At 51.1% G+C, this 21,700-nt stretch overlaps 12 protein-coding genes across 12 annotated transcripts; 7 read left to right on the plus strand and 5 right to left on the minus strand.

The window, feature by feature from the left end:
- The first annotated feature begins 623 nt into the window (after positions 1-623).
- ASPVEDRAFT_40363 (uncharacterized protein) lies at positions 624-1,832 on the plus strand. The gene has a single exon (XM_040812143.1). It carries the CDS (start codon positions 768-770, stop codon positions 1,677-1,679), a length of 912 nt encoding a protein of 303 aa, XP_040666610.1. The 5' UTR covers positions 624-767; the 3' UTR covers positions 1,680-1,832.
- ASPVEDRAFT_591722 (uncharacterized protein) lies at positions 1,729-2,870 on the minus strand. Its single transcript, XM_040815458.1, has one exon. It carries the CDS (start codon positions 2,681-2,683, stop codon positions 1,778-1,780), a length of 906 nt encoding a protein of 301 aa, XP_040666611.1. The 5' UTR covers positions 2,684-2,870; the 3' UTR covers positions 1,729-1,777.
- Positions 2,871-2,943: 73 nt separating this feature from the next.
- ASPVEDRAFT_149754 (uncharacterized protein) lies at positions 2,944-4,470 on the plus strand. Its single transcript, XM_040808213.1, has one exon. The coding sequence runs from the start codon at positions 3,035-3,037 to the stop codon at positions 4,307-4,309; it is 1,275 nt and encodes a 424-aa protein (XP_040666612.1). The 5' UTR covers positions 2,944-3,034; the 3' UTR covers positions 4,310-4,470.
- A 93-nt stretch (positions 4,471-4,563) lies between these two features.
- ASPVEDRAFT_591724 (uncharacterized protein) lies at positions 4,564-5,713 on the plus strand. Its single transcript, XM_040815459.1, has one exon. The coding sequence runs from the start codon at positions 4,602-4,604 to the stop codon at positions 5,694-5,696; it is 1,095 nt and encodes a 364-aa protein (XP_040666613.1). The 5' UTR covers positions 4,564-4,601; the 3' UTR covers positions 5,697-5,713.
- An 811-nt stretch (positions 5,714-6,524) lies between these two features.
- On the plus strand, positions 6,525-8,280 carry ASPVEDRAFT_40364 (uncharacterized protein). The gene is made up of 5 exons (XM_040812144.1): positions 6,525-6,664; positions 6,734-6,995; positions 7,042-7,395; positions 7,449-7,681; positions 7,741-8,280. Exons 1-5 carry the CDS (start codon positions 6,542-6,544, stop codon positions 8,161-8,163), a joined length of 1,395 nt encoding a protein of 464 aa, XP_040666614.1. The 5' UTR covers positions 6,525-6,541; the 3' UTR covers positions 8,164-8,280.
- Positions 8,281-9,263: 983 nt separating this feature from the next.
- Positions 9,264-10,974, minus strand: ASPVEDRAFT_51919 (uncharacterized protein; the record flags this gene model as incomplete). The annotated part of the gene is made up of 3 exons (XM_040814541.1): positions 9,264-9,885; positions 9,939-10,756; positions 10,807-10,974. 3 exons carry the CDS (start codon positions 10,972-10,974, stop codon positions 9,264-9,266), a joined length of 1,608 nt encoding a protein of 535 aa, XP_040666615.1.
- A 253-nt stretch (positions 10,975-11,227) lies between these two features.
- ASPVEDRAFT_51920 (Zn(II)2Cys6 transcription factor) lies at positions 11,228-12,822 on the minus strand (the record flags this gene model as incomplete). The annotated part of the gene is made up of 3 exons (XM_040814542.1): positions 11,228-11,924; positions 11,972-12,419; positions 12,465-12,822. 3 exons carry the CDS (start codon positions 12,820-12,822, stop codon positions 11,228-11,230), a joined length of 1,503 nt encoding a protein of 500 aa, XP_040666616.1.
- Positions 12,812-13,995, plus strand: ASPVEDRAFT_71023 (uncharacterized protein; the record flags this gene model as incomplete). Its single annotated transcript, XM_040816095.1, has 3 exons — positions 12,812-12,833; positions 12,890-13,453; positions 13,513-13,995. The coding sequence occupies exons 2-3, from the start codon at positions 13,247-13,249 to the stop codon at positions 13,993-13,995; spliced, it is 690 nt and encodes a 229-aa protein (XP_040666617.1). The 5' UTR covers positions 12,812-12,833; positions 12,890-13,246.
- Positions 13,996-14,497: 502 nt separating this feature from the next.
- Positions 14,498-15,844, minus strand: ASPVEDRAFT_51921 (uncharacterized protein; the record flags this gene model as incomplete). The annotated part of the gene is made up of 6 exons (XM_040814543.1): positions 14,498-14,873; positions 14,899-15,032; positions 15,100-15,187; positions 15,257-15,385; positions 15,455-15,626; positions 15,670-15,844. 6 exons carry the CDS (start codon positions 15,842-15,844, stop codon positions 14,498-14,500), a joined length of 1,074 nt encoding a protein of 357 aa, XP_040666618.1.
- A 788-nt stretch (positions 15,845-16,632) lies between these two features.
- Positions 16,633-18,254, minus strand: ASPVEDRAFT_71024 (uncharacterized protein; the record flags this gene model as incomplete). Its single annotated transcript, XM_040816096.1, has 4 exons — positions 16,633-16,953; positions 16,982-17,086; positions 17,125-17,881; positions 17,939-18,254. The coding sequence occupies 4 exons, from the start codon at positions 18,252-18,254 to the stop codon at positions 16,671-16,673; spliced, it is 1,461 nt and encodes a 486-aa protein (XP_040666619.1). The 3' UTR covers positions 16,633-16,670.
- A 606-nt stretch (positions 18,255-18,860) lies between these two features.
- On the plus strand, positions 18,861-19,327 carry ASPVEDRAFT_82410 (uncharacterized protein; the record flags this gene model as incomplete). The annotated part of the gene is made up of 2 exons (XM_040817199.1): positions 18,861-19,108; positions 19,183-19,327. The coding sequence occupies 2 exons, from the start codon at positions 18,861-18,863 to the stop codon at positions 19,325-19,327; spliced, it is 393 nt and encodes a 130-aa protein (XP_040666620.1).
- A 51-nt stretch (positions 19,328-19,378) lies between these two features.
- On the plus strand, positions 19,379-21,127 carry ASPVEDRAFT_82411 (DUF3405 domain-containing protein; the record flags this gene model as incomplete). The annotated part of the gene is made up of 3 exons (XM_040817200.1): positions 19,379-20,022; positions 20,092-20,938; positions 21,026-21,127. 3 exons carry the CDS (start codon positions 19,379-19,381, stop codon positions 21,125-21,127), a joined length of 1,593 nt encoding a protein of 530 aa, XP_040666621.1.
- Positions 21,128-21,700: the final 573 nt, after the last annotated feature.

Consider the following 21,700-nt stretch of genomic DNA (forward strand, 5'->3'; position numbering starts at 1 on the left):
CTTTCAGTCAGGGGTTAAACTTACATAGTAAAGTCCTAGGCATCCCGTTCTATACTATACCTGGGCCACTGGTACTAGCCCATTAACTGCTAGCTGCTCCTGGACATTCTGCACTCCAGCCATGAGTTTCACACCTAGTAAATATTAGGACGTGGGTACGGTATCTATCCAGATTTTTGGCACTCCAGGGAATAATGAAATTCACAGCCGCTTGTTCCGGAGCTCGATGTTGTTAGCTCGCCCTTGTCAGAAGCCACTGCATTCTCTATTTGGGATGGAATTGTCTTAGCAGAGGGCGACAACATGGCGTAGTATGGATTCAGGTCAGCCCCGACACCTTTATACCCATACTAGAGCCATCTTCGTGAGGAAGGGTATTATACTTGGATAATTGCAGGCTTAGATCTAAAACTATCACTGGAGACTATATATCCAGATCTAGCAGTTCAGGAGCAAGGTAAAACGTACTTCTGAATACACCTTGATAGAGTCGTATGACAGCAGCATTCTATCCCTTCATTCTATATCTTCGCTCGACTGTCGGCTCGTGACAGTTCTTTCAAGCTGTTTATTGGCCGGCCTTAGTCGTCGTATTTTCGTTGAGCGTGTACCTATTGATTTACTTTTGACTCATTCTCTATAATGGTTAGTATTTTCCCTGGGGAAGCAAAACCAACAACACATTCACATCTCTCTGTGCTTCAGAGCCATTGTCAAGACAAGTAGCTATCAGACTGCCCTATCCAACTGTATAGCGGAACGCCAGTATGAGGTTCATACAAGAACACTCTCTTCAACCCCTGTTCCTTACCACATTCCTCCTACATCTTCTCATCAAAGACTCCACCGCAGTCCAATGCACATCAAACCAAATCTCCTCCCTAAACGTCGCAGGCTGTGACTGCCAGCAACACGGCGTCCCCCTAAAATGCCCCCTCTACGCACCACAATGCGATTCCCTCGTGGCCCCATCCACCGTCGTCCGCATAAACCCCAACAACGGCGGCCTAAACCTCTGGGGCGACGGCTGTATCGACAGCAATTTCGCCTGCAACGGCTGCTATCTCTGGTTCGGCAGTCTCTGTCGCTGCCTCAAACCAGCGGGGACATGCACCCTCACCACGCCAGCAGTCGCGGGCAACCCAATCTGGGCACTCCTTGAAGACCACAAGCTGATCACAACAACCCAGAAGCTACCGGGGATACTGGAGCTGCATCTAGCGCCTGAACCGAACAGAGGCTGGCAGCTGGGACAGGATACGCTGAGAAATCCCCCGCAGGGGGCTACATATAACAGAGCCACAGGGGCACTGGCTATGAACTCCGTGGCTACAAGGACGGAAGAGCAGATCCACATCCACGTGTGCGAGAACCAGAGTAGTTTTGTGAGGAGGGAACTGTCTATGCTGACGCGCTCGTCGTATACGACGTTGACGAACGTCCCTATTGCTGGGATCCCGGCGAATTCGCTCAAGTGCCAGGTGGCGCCGTTCTCGGGGATGAATGTGAATGTGGCGACGGCGATATTTGACGAGTTGAATGGTATCCCTAATTATGCGGCGAGTTGTGATAAGTTTCTTGTGGGGGCTGGGGTTATAACTGATATACGTGATTATACTTGGGTTTGTGTCACTACGAGTACGAGAGCTGCAGAGGAGCTTTTTTGTCATTTTCCTTGATAACATGGGAGGCTTAAAGAGAGAGACTAGAATGAATATATGGATAGTAAATAAAACGATGAGTTAACAAAGGAACAAGGAAATAGGCTAATAGATAACTACTTCCTCTCCTCATCTTCTAGCAAGCTATACAACAACCCCCGAAACCTCACCGGAATATCGCAATTCAGCAACTTCTTACACAGATCCCTCGACACATACTTATACTCCGCCGGAGACAAGAGATAAAGAAACCCAGACTGCTGCATCATCTCACACCCCGGATGGCCCGCGACACACTCCAGATAATGCGGCAGCAGAACGGCCACAACATCAAAAACCATCCCCCCCTGTGCAATCTTCAAACAATCAACGATATGCCTGGCCCGCTCAATTCTTAGCTCCAGCTCAACACGCTCATCAACGACCTCGAACCCGCACCGCTGCATGATGTACCGCGTCACCTGCGCCTTGTCACGCATGAGCTCTTGAACAAGCACCCCCGCCATATCAGCATCGTGCAGTCTCGTCGCAGCCTCAAGCGCCGTCCCAACCATATAGACAGGCAGCTCATCTATACCCAGAACCTTGCGAAGAGCAGGGATACTCCCGTACTCAACGGCAGCACAAAGCGCTAGACCGATAATATCGCACCGCCGGACTTCCTTCTCCGCAATCAACCCATCATCATCAACAGTATACAGCCAATCCTCATAATGCCCGGGATTGGGGAGGGCAGAGATGCGCGAGAAGAGGTCGTCGATGATATCGTCGCGGTTCTTGATTATGGCCTCCGCTGCGGCGTGGCGGATGGGGTCGTAGAATTTCTCGGAGCGGCTGAAGACTTCTGGTGCGAGCAGGTGGTATGTTTCTGTGTGTCCGTGGAGGACGCTTTCTTCGAGCATCCAGCCGATGTTTGACACGGTTTCTGGGGTGAGGATGTTGGGGAGGAGGCGTTTGATTTCTTCGGGTTTGGACAGGGCTTGTTCGAGTTGGGATTCGGTGAGGGAGGTGGATGATGCCATGTTGGATTTGTATGTATGTCATCGAATGGAAAGTAGTTTGCTAGATGCAGGTGTTGAGTTGTTGGTATTTATCTTGTGATATTCGATAAAGAGCATTGTTTGTGGATGCTATTGTTAACAGTACAAGAGGAAGGGACTGCATAATGCTTAATACCATGGAACATGGATAAAAAGAAAGCATCGTGCATCTACATTGGCCTTGTTAGAACAGCCGCTCAAATCCACAGGTGAATGGGGCAGTGATAAAGAACCGTTCACTAGCAATATTGAACCGATACTATAAATCAATCCACGGAGCATATCTGCTACACAAACACCCATATCCGTTTCCTTTGGAGACCATCTAGCAAAATGGCAAGCAGAGCCGCATTCGAGGTAAATATGCTCGCGCAAGGCCTACAGAAGGTGCACATCTCCAACATCCAAGCCAGATACCACGAGGAAGAGACAAGACGACACCAGATCCAATCCAGGAAGGAAGACGTAGAATCCGAAGTCCCACTCCCCCGAGGTGTGCTGCACGATTTCAAGCTCGAAGCGCCCAATGGATTCGACCGGTCCGAGGAAGTGCGGATGGTTCTCACCTTCTGCGAGAATCTGTGCATTGCTATAAAAGAAAGACAGCGGACTGTGGAGTGGGGTATTATGGAGAAAGTAGTCGAGCTCCGGTCTGCGGTGCATCGGCGGATTATCCTGAATGTGGCACTGGAAGCTGCGGCCGAGGACGATGATCTGGTGCTTGCGGCATGGATTCTGCAGAATGAGTGGAATACGATATTGGATTTCCTGGAGAAGCCGTTCTATGCTGCTGCGGTGGCGGGGAATGTTGAGGTTGTGCGTTGTCTGATGGATAGGCTAATGCGGGATGATGAGATGGATAGGAAGATCAATGCTGCGGTGCTGGGGATCAGAGACACGCACCCGGACGCTGAGGATCACCTCTGGATGTATCGGGTGAGTGTGATTGTTAGGGCACTTGATGTTGCCATTGATAAAGGGTTCGACGAGGTTGTCAACCTGCTGATGCCGCTATTCCAGCACGTTATCCGAGATGAGACCGGCTGGCCTGTGTTGCAGTCCTTCAGAGAGGTGACAATTGGCCGGTATATCGAGTTCAGTCGAAATCAGTGTATGCACTTGATCTCTGAACAACGTATGCCTCGGATTCTGAGAGACAGTATTCGGTGCCGTCTTGAGCATAGCGAGCCGTTTGATATTGTCGTTGAAGCCAGCGGTAAAGAATTCCCGGTGCACCGCGACATTCTGGTCTTCTGGTCTGGGCTGTTTGCTGCATGCTATCTGAATGGGTTCGCTCGAGCTCCGCTTGGAGAATATGTTGCTGCCGATACGATGCAGAGGGTGTATAACTTCATGTATTCCGGGATATACGACGATTGCGAGTCAGCAGACAGGGAGAAGGTGTTGAACGACCTTCTACAGGTAGCCACCTATATGATGATTCCCAAGTTGGCGGACAAAGTTAAAGACCTCCTGAATATTGGGCTTGACCTGAGGGATGAAGAGGACGATATCGAGGGGCTTTGTCGTGGTTTGGCCTTTTCGGTTATGAACGACGAAGACGAGGTTGATGGACTCTGTCGGGGGTTATCTTATTCGCGTATGTGAGATAATAGAACAACCTACACTTAATATTCCATTCTGTTACAAGGAACCATTACTCTTGCAGTTCGTGGCACTGATTGGTATCTCTGCCATTCGTCTCCATAGCAAGGTTAGGGGGTCTTTCACAAGCAATACATAGATATGTTGCAATGTAAACGTATTGAAGTGTTCCACCTGAATGAAACTTATTTCACTGTTTGAATTAGACAGTGGTATTAGTAGGCATTTGTGAATACCATGTTTTATTCACTGCTTTGTTAGACCTGAAAACTCTTTGTGCCGGGAAGAATAATGAATGTGCGTTAATAAATATCAGTCACTTCTGTACAGAACACAGTCCGGACACATAGACTGCACCTTAATACTACACCTCATCACACCAGATACTACAGTGTATCACAACCCAACAATGGAAGCCACAAACACCATCTGGGAAGGTCTCCCCCGCTACCCAGTCCCCGACGAGCTCGAGAAAGCCCTTGCATCAGAAAACACACACATTGAAGCCAACACTGCCCTTCTCAACGCCGCTCTGGCAGCCGATCGAGAGGCCTTCACCAACGCAGCAGACGAACTCAGCGAACCGAAAATCCACACCCTCGTGCCCGTAATGAAAACAATGACAATACTCCTCAGCGGCGTACGCAAAGAGGTCAACCACGACACCCGAGTGGACTGCCACATCCTAGGAAAAGACCTGCTGAGGCGAGTCATGGGTTGGCAACCCAGCAAGGAACGCGAGGTGGTGCTGCACTATGCCCTCACCGTTGCCGCACTCACAGGAAACGTGGACATTGCGCTGCCTATACTGGCGGAAGACCACGTTGTTGCATTCCACGAGTTCCCGATATACGCTGCCGTGAAAGCTGCCGCTGCCGCGGTTCCCGAGAGGAAGGACAATGCAGAGGTTGTTCTGGCTAGACTCGTTTCCAGTCTCTGCGAGAGGGAGCATAATGAGGACGTGGCATATGTAGCCTCCCTGCTTTTGCTGGACATTGTGGCGGCCAGTGGCCTCGGCGCTGCTCATGTCGAGGCGCATAAAGCGAGCATTATTACAGAGGCATTGGAGATTAATCGCCAGCTGGGAGGGAATGCAGAGGTTGCAGCGATTCTCATGCCGGCGTATCGACGGTTCGTTGGTGAGAGGGTCGAGGTCGATTCGGTCAGCCTGAGTGATGTGTTTGTGGAAAAGGCCGTCCAGGTGTACTCGCGGTGGTCGATTACGCAGTGCCGGATACTCCTTGACCACTGGATCTTTGCGATTGGCAATGGTGTGCCGAGTATTCTCAGATCAAGCGTCAAGAGGCGCATTAGGGCTGGCGTTGGCTTGCCTACTGAAGACGATGCTGACAGTGAGGTGGCATTGGGCGAGTATGAGACGGACAAATAGATAGACATGACTCAATGTACAGTTTTATATTGTTTAGTAGAATATCATCCAATTGCAGTCCCTTGCCAGTTGTAGACTACACCGTAACTTGATTCCAGCCTCCGATGGCGTAAGCATGCAACCAGCGACAGGTCAGTGCGTCTCGGGCAACAGAGTTTGGGAAAACAGGATAGTATTAATACAGGAAACCAGGAATACCAAAATACCGCTAGACAAGAAACAGAAACCAATCGGCCTGAAGCCGTGTGGCGACTGGCAACGCCACCGTGTCGGTTCCTGGCCGAAGTCTCGGCATGCGATCAAACATGTTTTCATCCATGATGTCTGCGATGGTGATACCGGTGTAGCAAAACGTGTAACTGTGAACCGCCAGGTGATTCCCGTGGAGACGATAAATGTCCGAGGAAATGCCGGTCGCAGCCTGCCGTCACAGTGCAGCGCCGCTGCCGGGAAGAGTAAGGGCCAGGCTATCATTACGTCGCCTCGCAGCGTGGGCCGTGGCCTCGTGCTCAATTGCGCCCGTGTAATCCGAAATCAGACAAGGCCGATAGGACACAGCCGGGTCTCGTCGGGTGGTAATTGTGCTGCAGTGTTGCAGTGGTGCAGTGCAGTCTCGTGGACCCGAGGGCTTGACCCACAGGTGGACCATCCCCAGACACGCAGTCCAGTCTCAATCTCCAGCCAGTCTGTTGAGAATGAAAGACTGTGGGGGACCCCAGATCCGAGTGGCTTTGACAGGACGGTCCCTTCATTGGCCTGGCATGCCCTGTCCCTAATATAAAAGGGGCCCCCTCCCCCCCCAGCCAGCTGCGGTCCGTCCAAGTTGTACAAATATTTACGCCAAAATGGAATCCCCTAAGCTCTCGCCCAAGGAGGCACCCAAAGAGGTGGAAGAGGCTTTCCACGCCGAGTACACGCACGACGACGTCTTTGGCGACATCACCGAAGAGGGTCCCAACTACCGCAATGTGCATTCATCTCTGCATTGAACGTTTCAGCATGGCTAAGATTACAGAACGCTAATACTGTGTCCCCAGGTCGGGTTCGTAGGAACTGTCATTTTAATGATGAAGACGCAGATCGGCATGGGCGTGCTCGCTATTCCGTCTGCCCTTAATGTACTGGGCATGGTTCCGGGCATCATCTGCTTGATTACCATGGCCTGCATCACCACCTGGTCTGCCTATATCATTGGCACTTTCAAGCTGAATCATCGTGAGGTGTACAGTATTGATGACGCGGGGGCTATCATGTTTGGTCTGCCAGGTCGGATTGTTCTGTCTACTGGGTTCTGTCTCTGTAAGTAATCAATAACCAAATGCATATGCATACGCTAATTTTGTAGACTTTATATTCAACAGTGGCTCCGCGATTCTCAGTCTGTCTATTGGTTTGAACGCGGTTTCTACACACGCCACATGCACTGCTGTGTATGTCGCTATTGCGGCGATAGTGGGCTTTGCCTTTTCCAGTGTGCGAACACTTGGGAAGATTACCTGGCTTGCCTGGGTCGGTCTGCCATGCATTCTCGTTGCAATCATAATGGTCACGATTGCAGTCGGCGTACAGGACCGTCCTGACGCTGCCCCCAAGACCGACGAGCCCTGGGTCTCTGACTGGAAGGTTGCTGGCAATCCTTCTTTTGCAGAGGCCATTGCGGCAGTCTCGAACCTGCTATACGCGTTCTCTGGAACACCTGGTAAGTCCTTACCAAATTGGAAATTAAGTGATGGCCCTATACTAACTGACTAGGCTTCTTCTCCATTGTGTCCGAGATGCGCGACCCGAACCAGTACCCAGGAGCTATGGCCATCTGTCAAGCCGGCGTCACCGTCGTCTACAGCGTCATCGGGTGTGTGGTGTACTACTACTGCGGTTCCTATGTCTCGTCTCCAGCCCTCAGCTCCGCCGGTCCTCTCATCAAAATCATCAGTTATGCATTCGCACTGCCAGGGCTTCTTGTTACAATGACCATTGTCTCCCATGTACGGCCAACCTTAAAACATACTTGTGGAAGTAAGCTAATAAACTGTTAAAACTCTAGATCCCAGCCAAATTCATCTTCGTGCACATCCTCCGCGGCTCTCGCCATCTAAACTCCAACTCCCTCGTACACTGGGGCACCTGGCTCGGGTGTACATTTGGCATCATCATCATCGCCTGGATCATCGCCAGTACAATCCCCGTCTTCGACTCGCTGGTCTCGCTGATCGGTGCACTTCTCGGACCCGTTATGTGTCTGCAGCCCTTCGGATGCATGTGGCTCTACGATAACTGGAGCAAAGGAAAGGAGAAGAAGACGGCGCGCTGGGGGTTTATGGTGTTCTGGAGTGTGATGATTGTGGTTGTAGGGAGTTTCCTCATGGTTGCGGGCACGTATGGCTCAGTCAAGGGGATTATTGACGTGTATAACGAGAGTGGAGGGTCGGCTGCTTTCTCGTGTGCGGATAACTCTGGGTCTGTTTAGATATGTGTGTGGTATGTCAAGTACGATTACGAGCATCGATACGGCTATTTAGAGCGAGTTATATACCATTGTGCAATAGATAACTTATATTATTAATTGGTTCAAGGTGAATACTCGACGTGCAGCTCAGGATGTGAAGGAAGAGGTCGTTGAAACAACCGGAACTGGAAGGATTCATTCCCTGTCAGCACTAGACACGCTAACCAACGAACCAACTAACTGTCCTCTCGGCTTGTTAATGATCTCGGCTGGGCCGAGCCGCACGAAGCCGTGGGATTTATTTTCCTCTTTGGTCATAGCTGGATAGCCAGCCATATGCTTATTCTGCCAGAGATGAGGCATTTTCCATAGTGCGGCCACTTAGTTGGACGGGACAAGAATGCTGCGGTATTTTTATGAAGTCGGGTTGTGATAATCCGGTTCGCAGTAGCATGGCTCAATGCAGAGATCTTGTACATGCCTGTGCATATCCTGTGCCTAATGCGATCCTCCAGTTGCAGTGCTTACAGGCGCTACCTTAATATTGCTGGCCATAGCACAACTACCTGCTATGTACGCTGTATAACTGTGGCTGGCAGTGGCCAAGTCGGATAACCTGCCCAATCCGCCATGACACGATAACCTGTTGATGCCCACCATATACCATATACGGTATACATTCTTCGCTCCAATGATATAATCGCCAATCCAGAGTAATCCCCAACTCCTATCCTCTGAGTGATATAATGACAGTAGAAGTGGGACGAGTTCGCAAGCAAGGAGGAACGTCACTGGCAACTTAACGCGCGATTCTCCACAGCACAGCAACTTCCCCGGATTTCTTTCCCCAGGAGGGAAAAGTCCACGTTTCCATCGTGCACCCCTGCATGCCACGGCTGAGATCCCGATCCCGAGCCGATCACGGGCCATGAGATCATTTAATGAATGAGTTCCCCTGGATTTAATACAATACGTTTCGTTCTCTGTTATGCCAAGGTTTGGTCTAGTCTGGGCGTAATCCGGAAAGAGAGGCCAGGTACCGAACCAAGACTGAGCATCTTGAATCACTGAGGTGAGTATTATATACGATGGTGATATCTAGTCTAACATATTTACAACCATCAACCCTCGGAATCACCCCCAGAATCAGCCTTCTCTTTAGGACTAGGACGATCCACTACCTGCCCACCAGCAGACTGCTGCACAGCCAACGCCTCCCTCTCCTCAATCGTCAACTCACTCTTCGCCTCCTTCACCCTGACAAACAAAACCACAATAACCAACCCCACAATCGCCAACGCCGCCTGATACCAAAACACCGCCTTATAGCTCTTCCACGTCCCCAGCCCCTCCGTCTCGGCATGCACGATATCCGCAAAGCCTAGCATCACCGCAATGCCCATGTGCAGGGTACAGTTGATCAGCGCGCCCGCGAGCCCCTGCCGCGCTTTGGGCATGTTCGTCGTGATGAAGATATTCGCTAGATTGAAGCTGATATCGATCCCGATCGTGCCGCAGACCATGGCGGGGAAAACAAAGGCCCAGTAGTTGCCGCCGAGGGGGACGACGGCGAAGAAGATCCCCGACCCGATGTAGCCCAGGCATGAGATTATGAGTAGGATTGTGCCGGAGATGCGGTGGAAGATGAGCCCGCCGACGCAGGAGAGGATGAGCCCGCCGGCGGCCATGGGGACCGTCCACGCGACCATTTGGAAGGGTGTTGCGCCCATGAATTCGGCCATACTGGGGTTGTTAGTACGCTACGCATAGGTGAGGGATGAGGTGGGGGTGCTTACTAGAGAACGGAGTAGAGGAGGTAGACGCCTAAGCTGCCGTAGAGGAAAAGAAGAGATATGGCGAGTGGTGTCATGTACTTGACGCGGAACATATCGCCTGGGAGGAGAGGGTTTTTCACAACCCAGCCTTCGACATATGTCAAGACGCCGAGGCATAGAACGCCGAGGATTAAGCAAACTGGGATATATGCGGTGCGCCATTTCTCTGGCGCGTAGGAACTGTACGCGATCGCAAAGACGAATAGAACTGATCCAGCCACGGAGAGAGCACAGCCGGGCCAATCCATCGTGGACCTATTCCCTCTCGTCTCCTTGTAGTCGCGCGGTACGTAAAATATCGAAGACAGCGTCGTGATGGCGGAAAGTATCGCGCCGATGAAGAAATACCATCTCCAAGTGAGATACTGACTGCAAAGGCCTGAGAAGAAGATCCCGACAAAGAATCCCAGCGCCGCGCATGCGCCATACAGACTAAACACAAAGTTCTTCCGCGGTCCGGGTCGATATGTCTTGCCTAAGATCATCACACCGGATGGCAGAAACGCGGCGAGGCCGAGGCCTTGCAGGGCCCGAAAGATGATCAGCATCAGCCAGGACTGCGATATGCCGCATAGAATCGATGAGATGGTCAACCACCCTGCCCCGGCAATATAAATCGCGTATCCACCGAACATATCCGTTAATCGCCCGAAGATGAGGAGGGTCGAGGTCACGGCGAGAGACAGCGACGTGGACGGCCATATCGTGGCGTCAGGAGGGAAGTCGAGTTCTTCAATCAGAGTCGGCAGGAGGACGTTCGAACCTGAAATGTAGTATTCCTGAACAAATCAGTATTATCCCGCGAAACGAGTAAACAAAGCCAACCTACCGCGAGGATTTGCGACATCACAATCGAGAAGCAGAATGCGATTTCTGACCAGGCGCCAGAGAATGTCGCGGGTCTTTCGCGTCCAAGCCGTTCGAGCGAAGCCTCGTCGAAGCCATCGTCATTTCCCCTGGATCGTGGAGCATCATGCTCTGTTACCTTCGACGTCATCGTCGGGGGATTCCAGGAATGGCGTGCAATATTCCATGCTATCACGCGCCAACCAGGTCAAACTCCCATGGGCGTCGGCCGTATAAATAGGCGACGGCGGCGAATGTGGTGGTGACAGGATTTGCATTTGTAAGAATCTCTGCAGAACTTCTCGATGGGGGAGTTGAGCGGAGAACTGGAAGCATCAGGAGTCCCAAGGCTGAGTGGGGAAGCCTGTCCGCTTTAGGAAGCTCGTTGGAGTGGAGTAAACCGACTATATGAGCAGCCAATCGTGGCTGAGGCGCCCCATGTCAAAGATCCAGTGATTGGTTGCTGCTCCGATTTTCTGGTCCGTGCTCCGCCAATAGTCTTGCAATATCTTGGCGGCGTTGGTGACATTCAAGCATTTGGTGTCTTGCCAGAACTTTTCCAGCGCCTGAGTCAGGATCTCTCGCTGTGCTGGCGCTCGGCACTCCAGGCCGGCTATGATAATTGGCCATAGCGCGCACTTGAGCAGGCTGGACCCCTGCTGCAGCGAGTCGATGACCTCAAGCAGCTCCGACGCGATGCCTTCTTGGTTTGTCTGCACCGCCTGCAGTGCGTCGAGAACACGTCGTCCATAGACCATCGCGCCGAGTTTGTAGGCCTGCGCCAGTTTGCACAAATCGTCCATGTCCCGCGTTGCAGATTCCACTGGCAGTGGCAACGCCGAGGCCCACAGGTAGCAGTCGAATCCTATGACTGCGTCGAGGACCGAGGCGATCTCGTCCAGTCCAGCCTGGTCCGACTTATTGTCGCTTGAGAAAATGTCTCGCTGCAGGGAGAAGAATTGAACAGCCGTTAGAATGTACTCCGGACATCCGAGAAATGACTCCTCCACAGAATCCTGCAGCAGGCTGGCGGACTCATCGATCGAAGTAGACCCAGAGAGAAGAGCCGGTCGCACAAACGTTGCTCCAAGCGATTCGATCCTAGACAGAATTAGCATTTTCAATTATCTGGGGACGTCGCATCATACAGATGGATTTGCTTGATTATGAATTTCCGGATCTTCTCCACAGTTCGGCCAGAATCATGAGCCGGTGTCAGCGCCATCAAGGTTTTGGCACCTTCAAGGTGGTAATTCCACCGATCACAACCGGACTCAAGTAAGTCAAGGAACACCAGTAGGAAAACACTAGCGACTGTAGCATCCCGATTGGGAGTCCCAGCATTCACTGACCGCGCCAGCCCTTGAATGGCACGGAATTTGAAACGAAGGGCCTCGCGATCCACATCCACCGGGGTGGACGCGCTACGAGAACCATCGGTGGAAAAGGGCTGCTCGAAGTTCGCCCGGTGGCGAGCGGCCAGCGCAAGAACGGCATCAAGAAGAACCGAGTCATTCAAGGCCAGAGGTATCAGACTCCGAAACGGGTTATTCCCGCTGTCGTAGACGATGAAAAGCCGACATATGCGGTCATTATCTGCAGGTTGTCAGATCGAGCACATCAACTCAGAACAATTCATACAGTAGTCCAAATAATACCGAGATGTAGCATCTACTCCAGAAAGTATCGGGGGGGGTAACGATGATCTAGGCGATGTGGGAACTAGGCTCTGTCCATTTGGATCTTGTGGCAGACCAGCGGCCGAAAGACGCGTCTCAATCTCACCAACAGGCGATGATGAAACAGCTGCATTATTCTCATACGATCGGCCTCTCATGGTTCCACGTATGGCAACGCCCTGCACCCATCGAACGGGCCTCTTGTCGAGGCATTGCAGGCCCGCCTTCTGGCATTTCAGGCAGGGGGATTGGGTGCGGTCGCATTGGATATGCCGCCGGCGGCATGTATAGCACGGCTCTGTCAGTGGGATAGCGCTCATTTCATCGTCAGGTAGGCATTTCTGATGGAATAGTCACCGTTGTCTGGTGATTGATTCAATAATGCAGTTGATTCTACTGGCTCATTTGTCAGCCGCGCTAGCCGTTTATGGATCACCGCCTGAGGCCGCAACTGATGTTTTTCTGGGGTTGTACTTCAATTTAACCCTGATTCACTATGGGTGCGCTGTGGTAACTACTTGGTTTCTATTCACTAAGAATCGGTGTGTTGGTGGTGACTGTTTGGTGGGCATTTTGGTATTCACTGTTCACTCAACTGGTATATATTTTTGCCTCTAGCAGTCAGGATGTTCACCGCTGCACGTTCAAAGGCTACTCTTTGCAGTGGACCTGTATTAGTTCAACTGAGGGAGGCCCATAGTGGCTTCTTTGCTTTCATTAAGACGGTACAAGAGCTTTTGTTGGATGATAGGAACTCCATACATTGATATTTGTTCATCCACACAGCAACAAAGGGAGAGGAGTGAACCCGGCCTCATTAGCTGTCATCCTTGGTTATATAAACCCCTACTAGCTGGATATCCTGATTTATTATACTATCCTTTCCAGTACCCAAACTTCTGGCAGCTGGAATCCATCATGAGAGTCACAACCATCGTCCGAGACCGTAACGTGAGTTGTTCCTGCCAGCTTTTCCACTGCGAAATAGGAACCATACTAATAACAAACAGTCTAAGCATGGAGAGATGGCAGTTGACTTCCGAATAACTGCTATATATGCAGAGGATCTGGAAGAATGGTACCGCAAAGTCCGCGAAGTCACCGATTCGGTTTCGCAGCACGCAGTGGCCAAATATGGCGATGATGAGCATAAGGAGCTCGAATTTGAATACAACCGGCAGAGCTTCCGGGTTGAGGAGTCTCTTGACCATGAGGGTCTTGAACATATCAAGGGGAATGTCTGGTTCACCAGGATTTCGCCACGGTCAGAGGAGGGTGAAAACGCATCTTGCTGCCGTCAGGATGAAACCACCAGGGGTAAACTGTGGATATTGATTGCAGTACTTGGTGTCGTCCCTACTATTATTGTTCTGAATACCCTTATTGTTATCATCTTACTTCGTTCGGCTCTCGGTATTACCAATTGTTCCTACATGAAATTGCTCTGCGCCGGCGTAACTGCTGGCAAGCACGCTGTCGTACAAAACAACTGATACCAAAAGCCTCAATCGTCCAAAATAGATGGGATTGGTCAACATAAATAATATGAATTGAAACTATAATTCCACCTTCCAATTATCCGTAGACCCAGTAAGGACTACCACTCCAGGAGTCTATGAAGGACAGTCAAAGAGTTGTCTTCCAGCATCGCGAGCTATCAGACTACAAGATTTACAACAAACTCTCCAGTAATGATAGCCTCACAAAAGCCCGTCTTCCTACTGGAACCAAAGCAAGGTAGCCTTGTGGGCGCTCATTCGCAACAGCAGCGCCAGCTGAATTCCGCTGCTAGGGTTGAATAAGACGTAGCCTACCTGAAATCCAGGCAAGATGAGAATTTGCTACACTCCGTTTGACTGCTCGAGCACTTCGGCTGGCGGCCTCCACTCGTTTACAAAAACGTTTCTTGGACCACGAAGCATGCTAGACTTCCGCTTTAGGTAATTCCCATCCCCCCTCTTCCCTCTTCCCTACATAACCACCATTATCCCTATCTCAAACGACCTTGCCTCGCAGGATTGTATAGCGCGGCCAGTTATAAAACGTCATGCCCTCGAAGGGACTATAGTCTATGTTATGGTGCAGCATAGCATTCGTGAGTTGGAGTGGCTGCATTTCGCCCTTGGGGTACCAAATGCACAAATCGGCGTCCTTCCCGGGGAAAATAACGCCCTTACTGGGAAGACCGTAGAGCTGGTCAGGATTTGTGCAGCTGACTCGGACAAAGTCCTGGATGGTGATTTTACCTTCCAGGACGCCCTTAAATAGCAGCCGTTGACGGGTCTCTAGGCCTGGCAGACCATTTGGGATCTTGCCGAATTTCGGAATGCCATTAACCAGGCCGAGGCGTTTTCCGCCAGAGGCATTGAATCTGCACCGACAGGAGATATAAATACTGGGGACAGGTCTCACCGTACACGGGGAGCAACTGGGACTGGGCGTGGCGGATGTGGGATGCAGTTGTCTCACTCGATACATGAACTAATAGAATCGGGGCGTCCATCAATTTTGAAAGCGCAATGGCGCGATACTGTGGTTCCCAATGTGTTAGCTCTCTTTAGATGGCCAGTTATCAGTATTCTATGTATATCACGCACGGAAGCTTCATCCTCAGCTATTTTCGGCCGGGAAACGGCGTGGAAGTAGGGATCGGTCTGCCCGTCCCGCTCCAGCGTCTCAGTTATCCTTCGCTCTGTCAGACCGTAAATTCCCACTAGAAGAGGTTATATCATTTGCCGTAGACCGGGATCTTACAGTGACACCATGTCATGGTTTTCAGCATGGATCATGGTCGTGATCCCAAGCTTTCGAGTTGCAATCAGGACATCCAGAATGCCGCGGTCGTCTACCTTCATAGCTTCGTAAGTCATATAAAGCTTGACGCTCGTAATGCCCAGTTCCTTGACAATTGTTGGAAGTTCGGTGTCCAGGATGTGCTAGGTCGGATTTGACAAAATGATGTGAAACCCATAGTCACAGGCAGCGTTACCCCCGGCTCGGGTGGAATAATCGTTCACGAGAGAGACGATACTCTTGTCAGCTTTCTGTTGGACCGCAAACGCAAGCACGGTAGTGGTCCTGCCGCAGACAGCACTGCGTGTCCCTGTCTCCCAGGTGTCACTGTCTTGCCTTAGGTCTGGTTGTTCGAGGTGCACATGGGAGTCAACCCCCCCCAGGCGTAATGTAGCCGCCTTTGGCGTCGATGACCGTAGTGGAGGGCGAAGAAGGCAGATTGCTCCCAATGCAGGCAATCACTCCATCTTTGACTCTTATCTCCTGGCCAAAAACAACATCGTTCGTATTGGCATGTGGACGTGGGCGAGTTAGCGGGCCGTATCTCATGCAACTGTGCACGATGCTAGGACACATACGATGATGCCATGCCTCACAATCATATCAAACTGCATGGTGGATAATAGGTACCAAATAATTATTTCTGTCGCCAGAACGAAGAAGAGGGGGAATGTTCTTCAATAAATATGGAGCATCGCGGGGGTGGAGTGCATGTGCCAACTGGCGCTGTTATGGGCCAATTTCCAGGGCATGTTAGCTGTAGGCCCGGTGTAGGGCAAGCCACCAGATGGGACTCCTTATTACTCCGCATGCTCCGATCCGATCTTGCTCCATTCCGCTACGCAGAGACGGAATGTCGGAGATAGGGAAAGTATGGGGCCAATACCTCGACTGCCATATCTTAGGAGGGTAAGGTAGAAAGCCAAGTTACGACTGCAGTGTTCAGAATACAGTTGATTAAATATTATCTCACGGGTGAGTGTCACACTCCGATATATACACATGGTAGCAAAGAGCAAGCCCTGCATTTTCAGGAGAATAACTGGCCTCGGGCCTGTCTTCTGATGGCCGCACTGCTGTACACCCCAGACTTCGCTGTTTTGCAACCCATCCTGACTATCCCAATGAGATGCTGTACACCCGGAACAACTCCATCAATGACTTGTATATTCTCGCCGACAGCATTCTGGATCGTGGGCTGCAGGTTGATCATACCAGCACATCCCAAGGTCAGTGTATCCGCGCCCCTGGCTACCAATGATCACCGCCATTATTGCCGAGGCAGCTGGTGGCACATTGTTCTCTATTTACTTCACTGGAGCATGATTGGAGTTGGCTTTTTATTTCTGGTGGGTTCAACATATGGAGTGGTACTTCAAATTAACACCGCATACCATATGTCAGAGAGGATTGTTGTGAGCCAGACGAGGTGGGAGAAATGACCAAAGGCGGACCCAGCGTCACCGGATCGAGGGCTCTGCACACTCGAAATTTCCCCTGCGTCCGAGACAAAATCGGCGGCCGTTAATGTGAGCCCGTCAAAGTCTTCATCCTTAATATGGCTGGCTATTCCCGACGTCAAAAGCGTCCATTTATCCAAGACATATGTGGCCCACCACAAGCGGCGCCTTAGCCTTTTCTCCCAGGGGCGGATGCCCCTCCAGGTTGAGCAATCGGTCGACAAACCGAGCGATTGTGCCAGTGACACTGTTCACGCTACCAGGTTTAGTTGGAATGGGGGCCATTGGACAAACTGATCCGCGTTGTCCCTTTGCAAGAGGAGCAAGCATGCTTGGAGCGTCGACAGATGTGGCGTATGTATTTCATACGTGATTGCCGTCCATGCCATGCGGTACAGGCCTTGCGTTGACAGCGGATCAACATCCAACATTGTAGACAGAAAATCATCGTAAATCATAAAGGGCACCGCAGAGGCGTACAGAGCTGCCCTTAGAGCGAGCGGTAAAGATGACACACCTGTTGTAAGTTCGCCAGCTGGTGAAACCATCTGAGAGCGAGACAACACTGGGAAGTATGGGTATATGTGCTTGAAGTACAGTAACACTAACCGCATCCCGACATCGTCGCTTATTTGATCAAGGCTCTCACGCACTTTATCAAGCACGGTACCATCTAGCCGAGGTACATACTGATCATACAGGCTGTGTTGGCCTACCATGAAGACAATTGGGCGATTTATATCGAGTGCCTGTTCGCCCGAAACATCTGCGGTGCTTATATCTCGGTGGATTTGACGGAATGCAATGTTCCCCGCATGCGCAGCCAGCGAGGGGTGCCGCAGAAGATATGGATCGGCCTCACCTGTGTCCCCCAGGAGAAAGACCGTCGCAGTCGGTTGTCGATCCAGCGATTCATCGGGATCGTCGTGCTCAGCATCCCGCCTCGGACAGTCCCTGAGCAGGTGGGTGTGGTTACGAGATTCAGCATCTTCGGCCGCCGGCTCTGATATCAACCGGTGATTATCAAGGTGAGGTACGGTTCCCAGCAGGGGAGACGCAGTGGATTGCGAATGCCCCGGGGCGGCGCGCGAGAGAGCCCGGGTTTGATCAGCCTGCGACAGTGACGCTGCTGCCACGAGTTAGATTGAGCTGGAAAGCAACGCCATGCAACAAACCTACTTACGACAGTGTAGTTGGGGGTCCAATTCCGTATCGCTCACCTGGGTTTGCCTTCTCTTCCGCCGACGCTCGGTGAAGACGCACTCCTTTCCCCTCGAGCTGCATGTTGTACAGGGAGGAGCTGAGCGGACGATGCAGGCCGTTTTCCGGTGACGACAGAAATCGCACGAGCGCGGGTTCCGCGGCCTCTGTCTAGTGACTTCTGGGGGCTGGCTGGGTGGTCGAAGGGGGCCGGATGCATCGAGGGCGGGAAGCGAGAGGTTATGGTCCAGATCAAAGAAGCGGTAGCAATCAAAGAAGTCCTCGTCGGGGGATTGCATTTCGATGGACAGAAATGCAGGTGTGAGGGGAGGCGAAGTTGGACAAGGACGAAGATTTACGTTCAAGCTAGTATAAAGTAGTAAGACTATACCGTCGTAGGAGGAGAAAGTCCGCCAAGACAAGGCCATCTCCAACAGCTTTGGTGATACTCAAGTTTCCCTCTTGACCTTTGCTGATCATTCTACCGGGGGATGGAATGCAGGAAACCGACTGTCCGCAATGTCGAAATGTTGACAGGGGCAGGTGTTGTATGAGCTTAACAGGCGCTCTTGGACCGCTCGTGTGTACGTTTCTAGAAGGGCTCGACGGTTTAACAAACAGTGTCTGGCACCGTGATGATTTCTTTGGAACTAGTACATTGTTTTAAGTTGCATTCCGGATCCGCACCTCGTTATTATTAAGGACGGATGCTTTCAACCCTAAGTGGTGGCGTTTTGGCTGAAGAGGGACATGTACCAGGAATGTGGAAAATGACCACTTCCAAAGGCGGATTTGGCCCATCTCTCCGCAAAGAGGGTATATTAGATTGCTGTCTTATACTGTATAGACAGGAAAATTTCTCTGTCTTGGAACTGACTTGCGAACTACTCTAACTCGTTTCCAAGATGTTTACTCTGGTTCGGAGGCCCTGGCTGCGCTGGCTGGGCTATCTTACCTGCGCGCTCACGGTTACCTCATATCTATCAATCTACCTAGAGGAGAATCCGCTTTGCGCGACTTATACCTCTGATCGGTCATTGATCCTTAGGCCGGGCCAGTTCCAACAGGTTGTTCGTGTTGCTCCTGTGGTGGACGAAATCGAATATGAAGGCGCGGTTGAGGCAGATGAGATGGGCATGGCCCATGACATAAGGTGTGTGACCATTCTGAATGTCTGGTGGATGTCTGGATATGAAGACTATACTGAAATTACCGTTATTCTTATAGAAACAAACAATTCTATCGTGGTGGGACCCTAACCCTAACCAATAGCGAATTGGGCCGCGCCTCGCACCCTGTCCCATATATCTACGACCCGTACCCAGCGTATAACAGTTGGGAGTGGAAAAGGGAGTTCCGTGGGAAGTTTTAGCCGTGTCTAGGCCCCAGCGGCCATCCTCTCGATCGTAGATCTGCAGCAGATATGATCCAGGTCTACAGGGGTCAGCAGGACGGGTTCCCAGCGCCGGCATTTGGATCGTATGAAGCATTAGGCCTGGACAAAGATGTTTGCACTGATCGTTACTCCCGGTTTGGAGCATATGGATATGACGAGGATAGCGAGGACGAGGTGCCTGGCTTCACACGCCCTCCGCCAGTGCTGTGGTGGGAGGTTGATTGGAACAGACTACAGTCTCTCTGCCTGGAAAGAAATGCCAACAGGTACAATTCAATTGACACCGTGAGCCCTTCATCCCAGGGTCCACTTGCCATCGGTCTCCCTCAGGCTTCCAACGAACCTAGAGGGGCAGAACCTGCAGGTACCTCGAACGTGAAGCAGTTCTATCCGCGGTCAGCAGTGCTGATTCGGGCATGGAGCGGGCTTGATTGGACGCCAAACCACCGGGAGTATCTCCGGGCCTTAATAATGGAGCTATCTTTACATTCTGGGGGCGAGTACGAAGTTTACCTTCTAATTCATGTCAAGGAAGACGAGATGCCAATTTTCTCCAATGCCGAGACTATCAATCGGCTCAGGAATCACATCCCTAAGGAGTTTCGGAATATGGCGCTTTTCTTCAACACAAAGTTACTGGAAGCTTGGTATCCTAAGATAAAGGAACACAGGTATATCAGCCCCTTCACGTTGAGTCGCTGTCAAAAAAAAAGACCTTCTTACTGACACGGGGCTCGCAGTCCTAAGCTGCAACATCATCAACCCCTGCAAATATTTTCACAGCTCTATCCCCATTTCGACTACTATTGGCAGCTCGAATTAGATAGCCGTCTCACAGGACATAGCTACCACTTCCTGGACCGTGCGGCCTCATTCGCGAGACAACAACCTCGCAAATATCTCTGGGAACGAAACGCCTACTTCTACACACCAGGAGTCCACGGCAATTGGAGCCAATTTACCCAAATGGTGCATGAAAGTCTATCAGGCAAGTCAGACAGCACAGTCTGGGGCCCAGTATCCGGCACAGGGATCAGGTCTTTGGGGCCCGACCCCCCAGTCCCCCACCCTGACAACGACAGCTACACCTGGGGTGTCGGCGAAGAAGCAGACTTCATCACCTTCCTGCCCATTTTCAACCCAAAGGACACACAATGGACGTTTCCCCACAAAATATGGAACTTTAAATACGGCGACGAGACCCCACGCCGCGCAGCAGTCATTACAATGGGCCGGTACTCCAAGCGTCTGCTCGACCTGATCCACGACTCACAGGCAGGAGAGGGCCTGGGCCTTGCGTCAGAGATGACGGGTGCCTCGTGGGCGCTGTTTCATGGTCTCAAGGCTGTGTATGTCCCCCACCCCATTTACGCGGATGGCCACTGGACGCCGCAGGAACTGGGGCGTATCTATAATCCTGGTCCGCCAGAAAATATAAATGGTGGTCCTGATAGTATTTGGAACTTTGACCATATATTTGACCACATCACCTACCGCCTCTCCTACATGTTTACCACGCATACCGCAGAGGACTTGTACAGGCGATGGCTGGGTTACGGGAGTCGGCTGTATAAGGATGTGATAATGGTGAGATCATTCTATCTATTGTCTTTCTTTTTGTCTGTTTCTGGGACCATCCTGGGCATGGTTGGCTAATATACTGCTCTGTTCTAGTCGTCTGACGACCGCTTTGGCCGGCATTGCTTTCCCTCTATGTTCCTTCACACTATCAAGAACACAGCCCAAGAGATGGGACCGGAAAAGCCAGTTCCATAATTTATTTCTATTTTTATTTTTATTTTTTCCTTGTTGGCTCAGATACCTTACTGTCAATCCTTCCTATTTTCCTTGGGTGGCGTTGGCGTGGTGGGAGGAAAACTTACGCTACATATCAATTTGCGTAAGCTTCGACTTGATGTGCACAACGCGCATGGGTTAAATAAAACAGTACAGCAAATTCTAAAACTATCAGACTAAAAGAAGGCACATCTCCAAGGCTAGAGCAAAGGTTCTCCCAGGAGAACGACAAGAGTGGCATACCCTTATTTTGGCGGATATAGATATGGCGTTTCTACGACAGGCTGGGGCGAAATTGAAGCCTCGCCCAGAATACAACACACCAAACACTAACCAGATGCGCAATTGAATCATGCTCTTTTCACCCAGTTAGGATTTACTTGTGCTTGGACGGGTCTATATGGACGCAGCAGTTGTAGGTATTCCTCGGTACAGTATCATGACACCGCCTGAACAATAGGGTGAATTAGGTGATATTTGCTCGCCCCTATGCTATGAGCATTACATCCCTTCCCCTGTTCTTGACACCATCGGAAAGAATGCCTAGTTCAA

Source organism: Aspergillus versicolor, assembly GCF_001890125.1.
Source record: "Aspergillus versicolor CBS 583.65 unplaced genomic scaffold ASPVEscaffold_3, whole genome shotgun sequence".
Lineage (NCBI taxonomy): Eukaryota > Fungi > Ascomycota > Eurotiomycetes > Eurotiales > Aspergillaceae > Aspergillus > Aspergillus versicolor.

Excerpts from the sequence above, each read along its gene's own strand:
- ASPVEDRAFT_591724 (XM_040815459.1), top strand. The coding sequence starts at position 4,602 with ATGTGCGTTAATAAATATCAGTCACTTCTGTACAGAACACAGTCCGGA.
- ASPVEDRAFT_40363 (XM_040812143.1), top strand. The coding sequence starts at position 768 with ATGAGGTTCATACAAGAACACTCTCTTCAACCCCTGTTCCTTACCACA.
- ASPVEDRAFT_591722 (XM_040815458.1), bottom strand. The coding sequence starts at position 2,683 with ATGGCATCATCCACCTCCCTCACCGAATCCCAACTCGAACAAGCCCTG.
- ASPVEDRAFT_149754 (XM_040808213.1), top strand. The coding sequence starts at position 3,035 with ATGGCAAGCAGAGCCGCATTCGAGGTAAATATGCTCGCGCAAGGCCTA.
- ASPVEDRAFT_40364 (XM_040812144.1), top strand. The coding sequence starts at position 6,542 with ATGGAATCCCCTAAGCTCTCGCCCAAGGAGGCACCCAAAGAGGTGGAA. Across the intron at positions 6,665-6,733 it reads AGGGTCCCAACTACCGCAAT|GTCGGGTTCGTAGGAACTGT; the intron begins GTGCATTCATCT and ends CTGTGTCCCCAG. Across the intron at positions 6,996-7,041 it reads GTCTACTGGGTTCTGTCTCT|ACTTTATATTCAACAGTGGC; the intron begins GTAAGTAATCAA and ends CTAATTTTGTAG.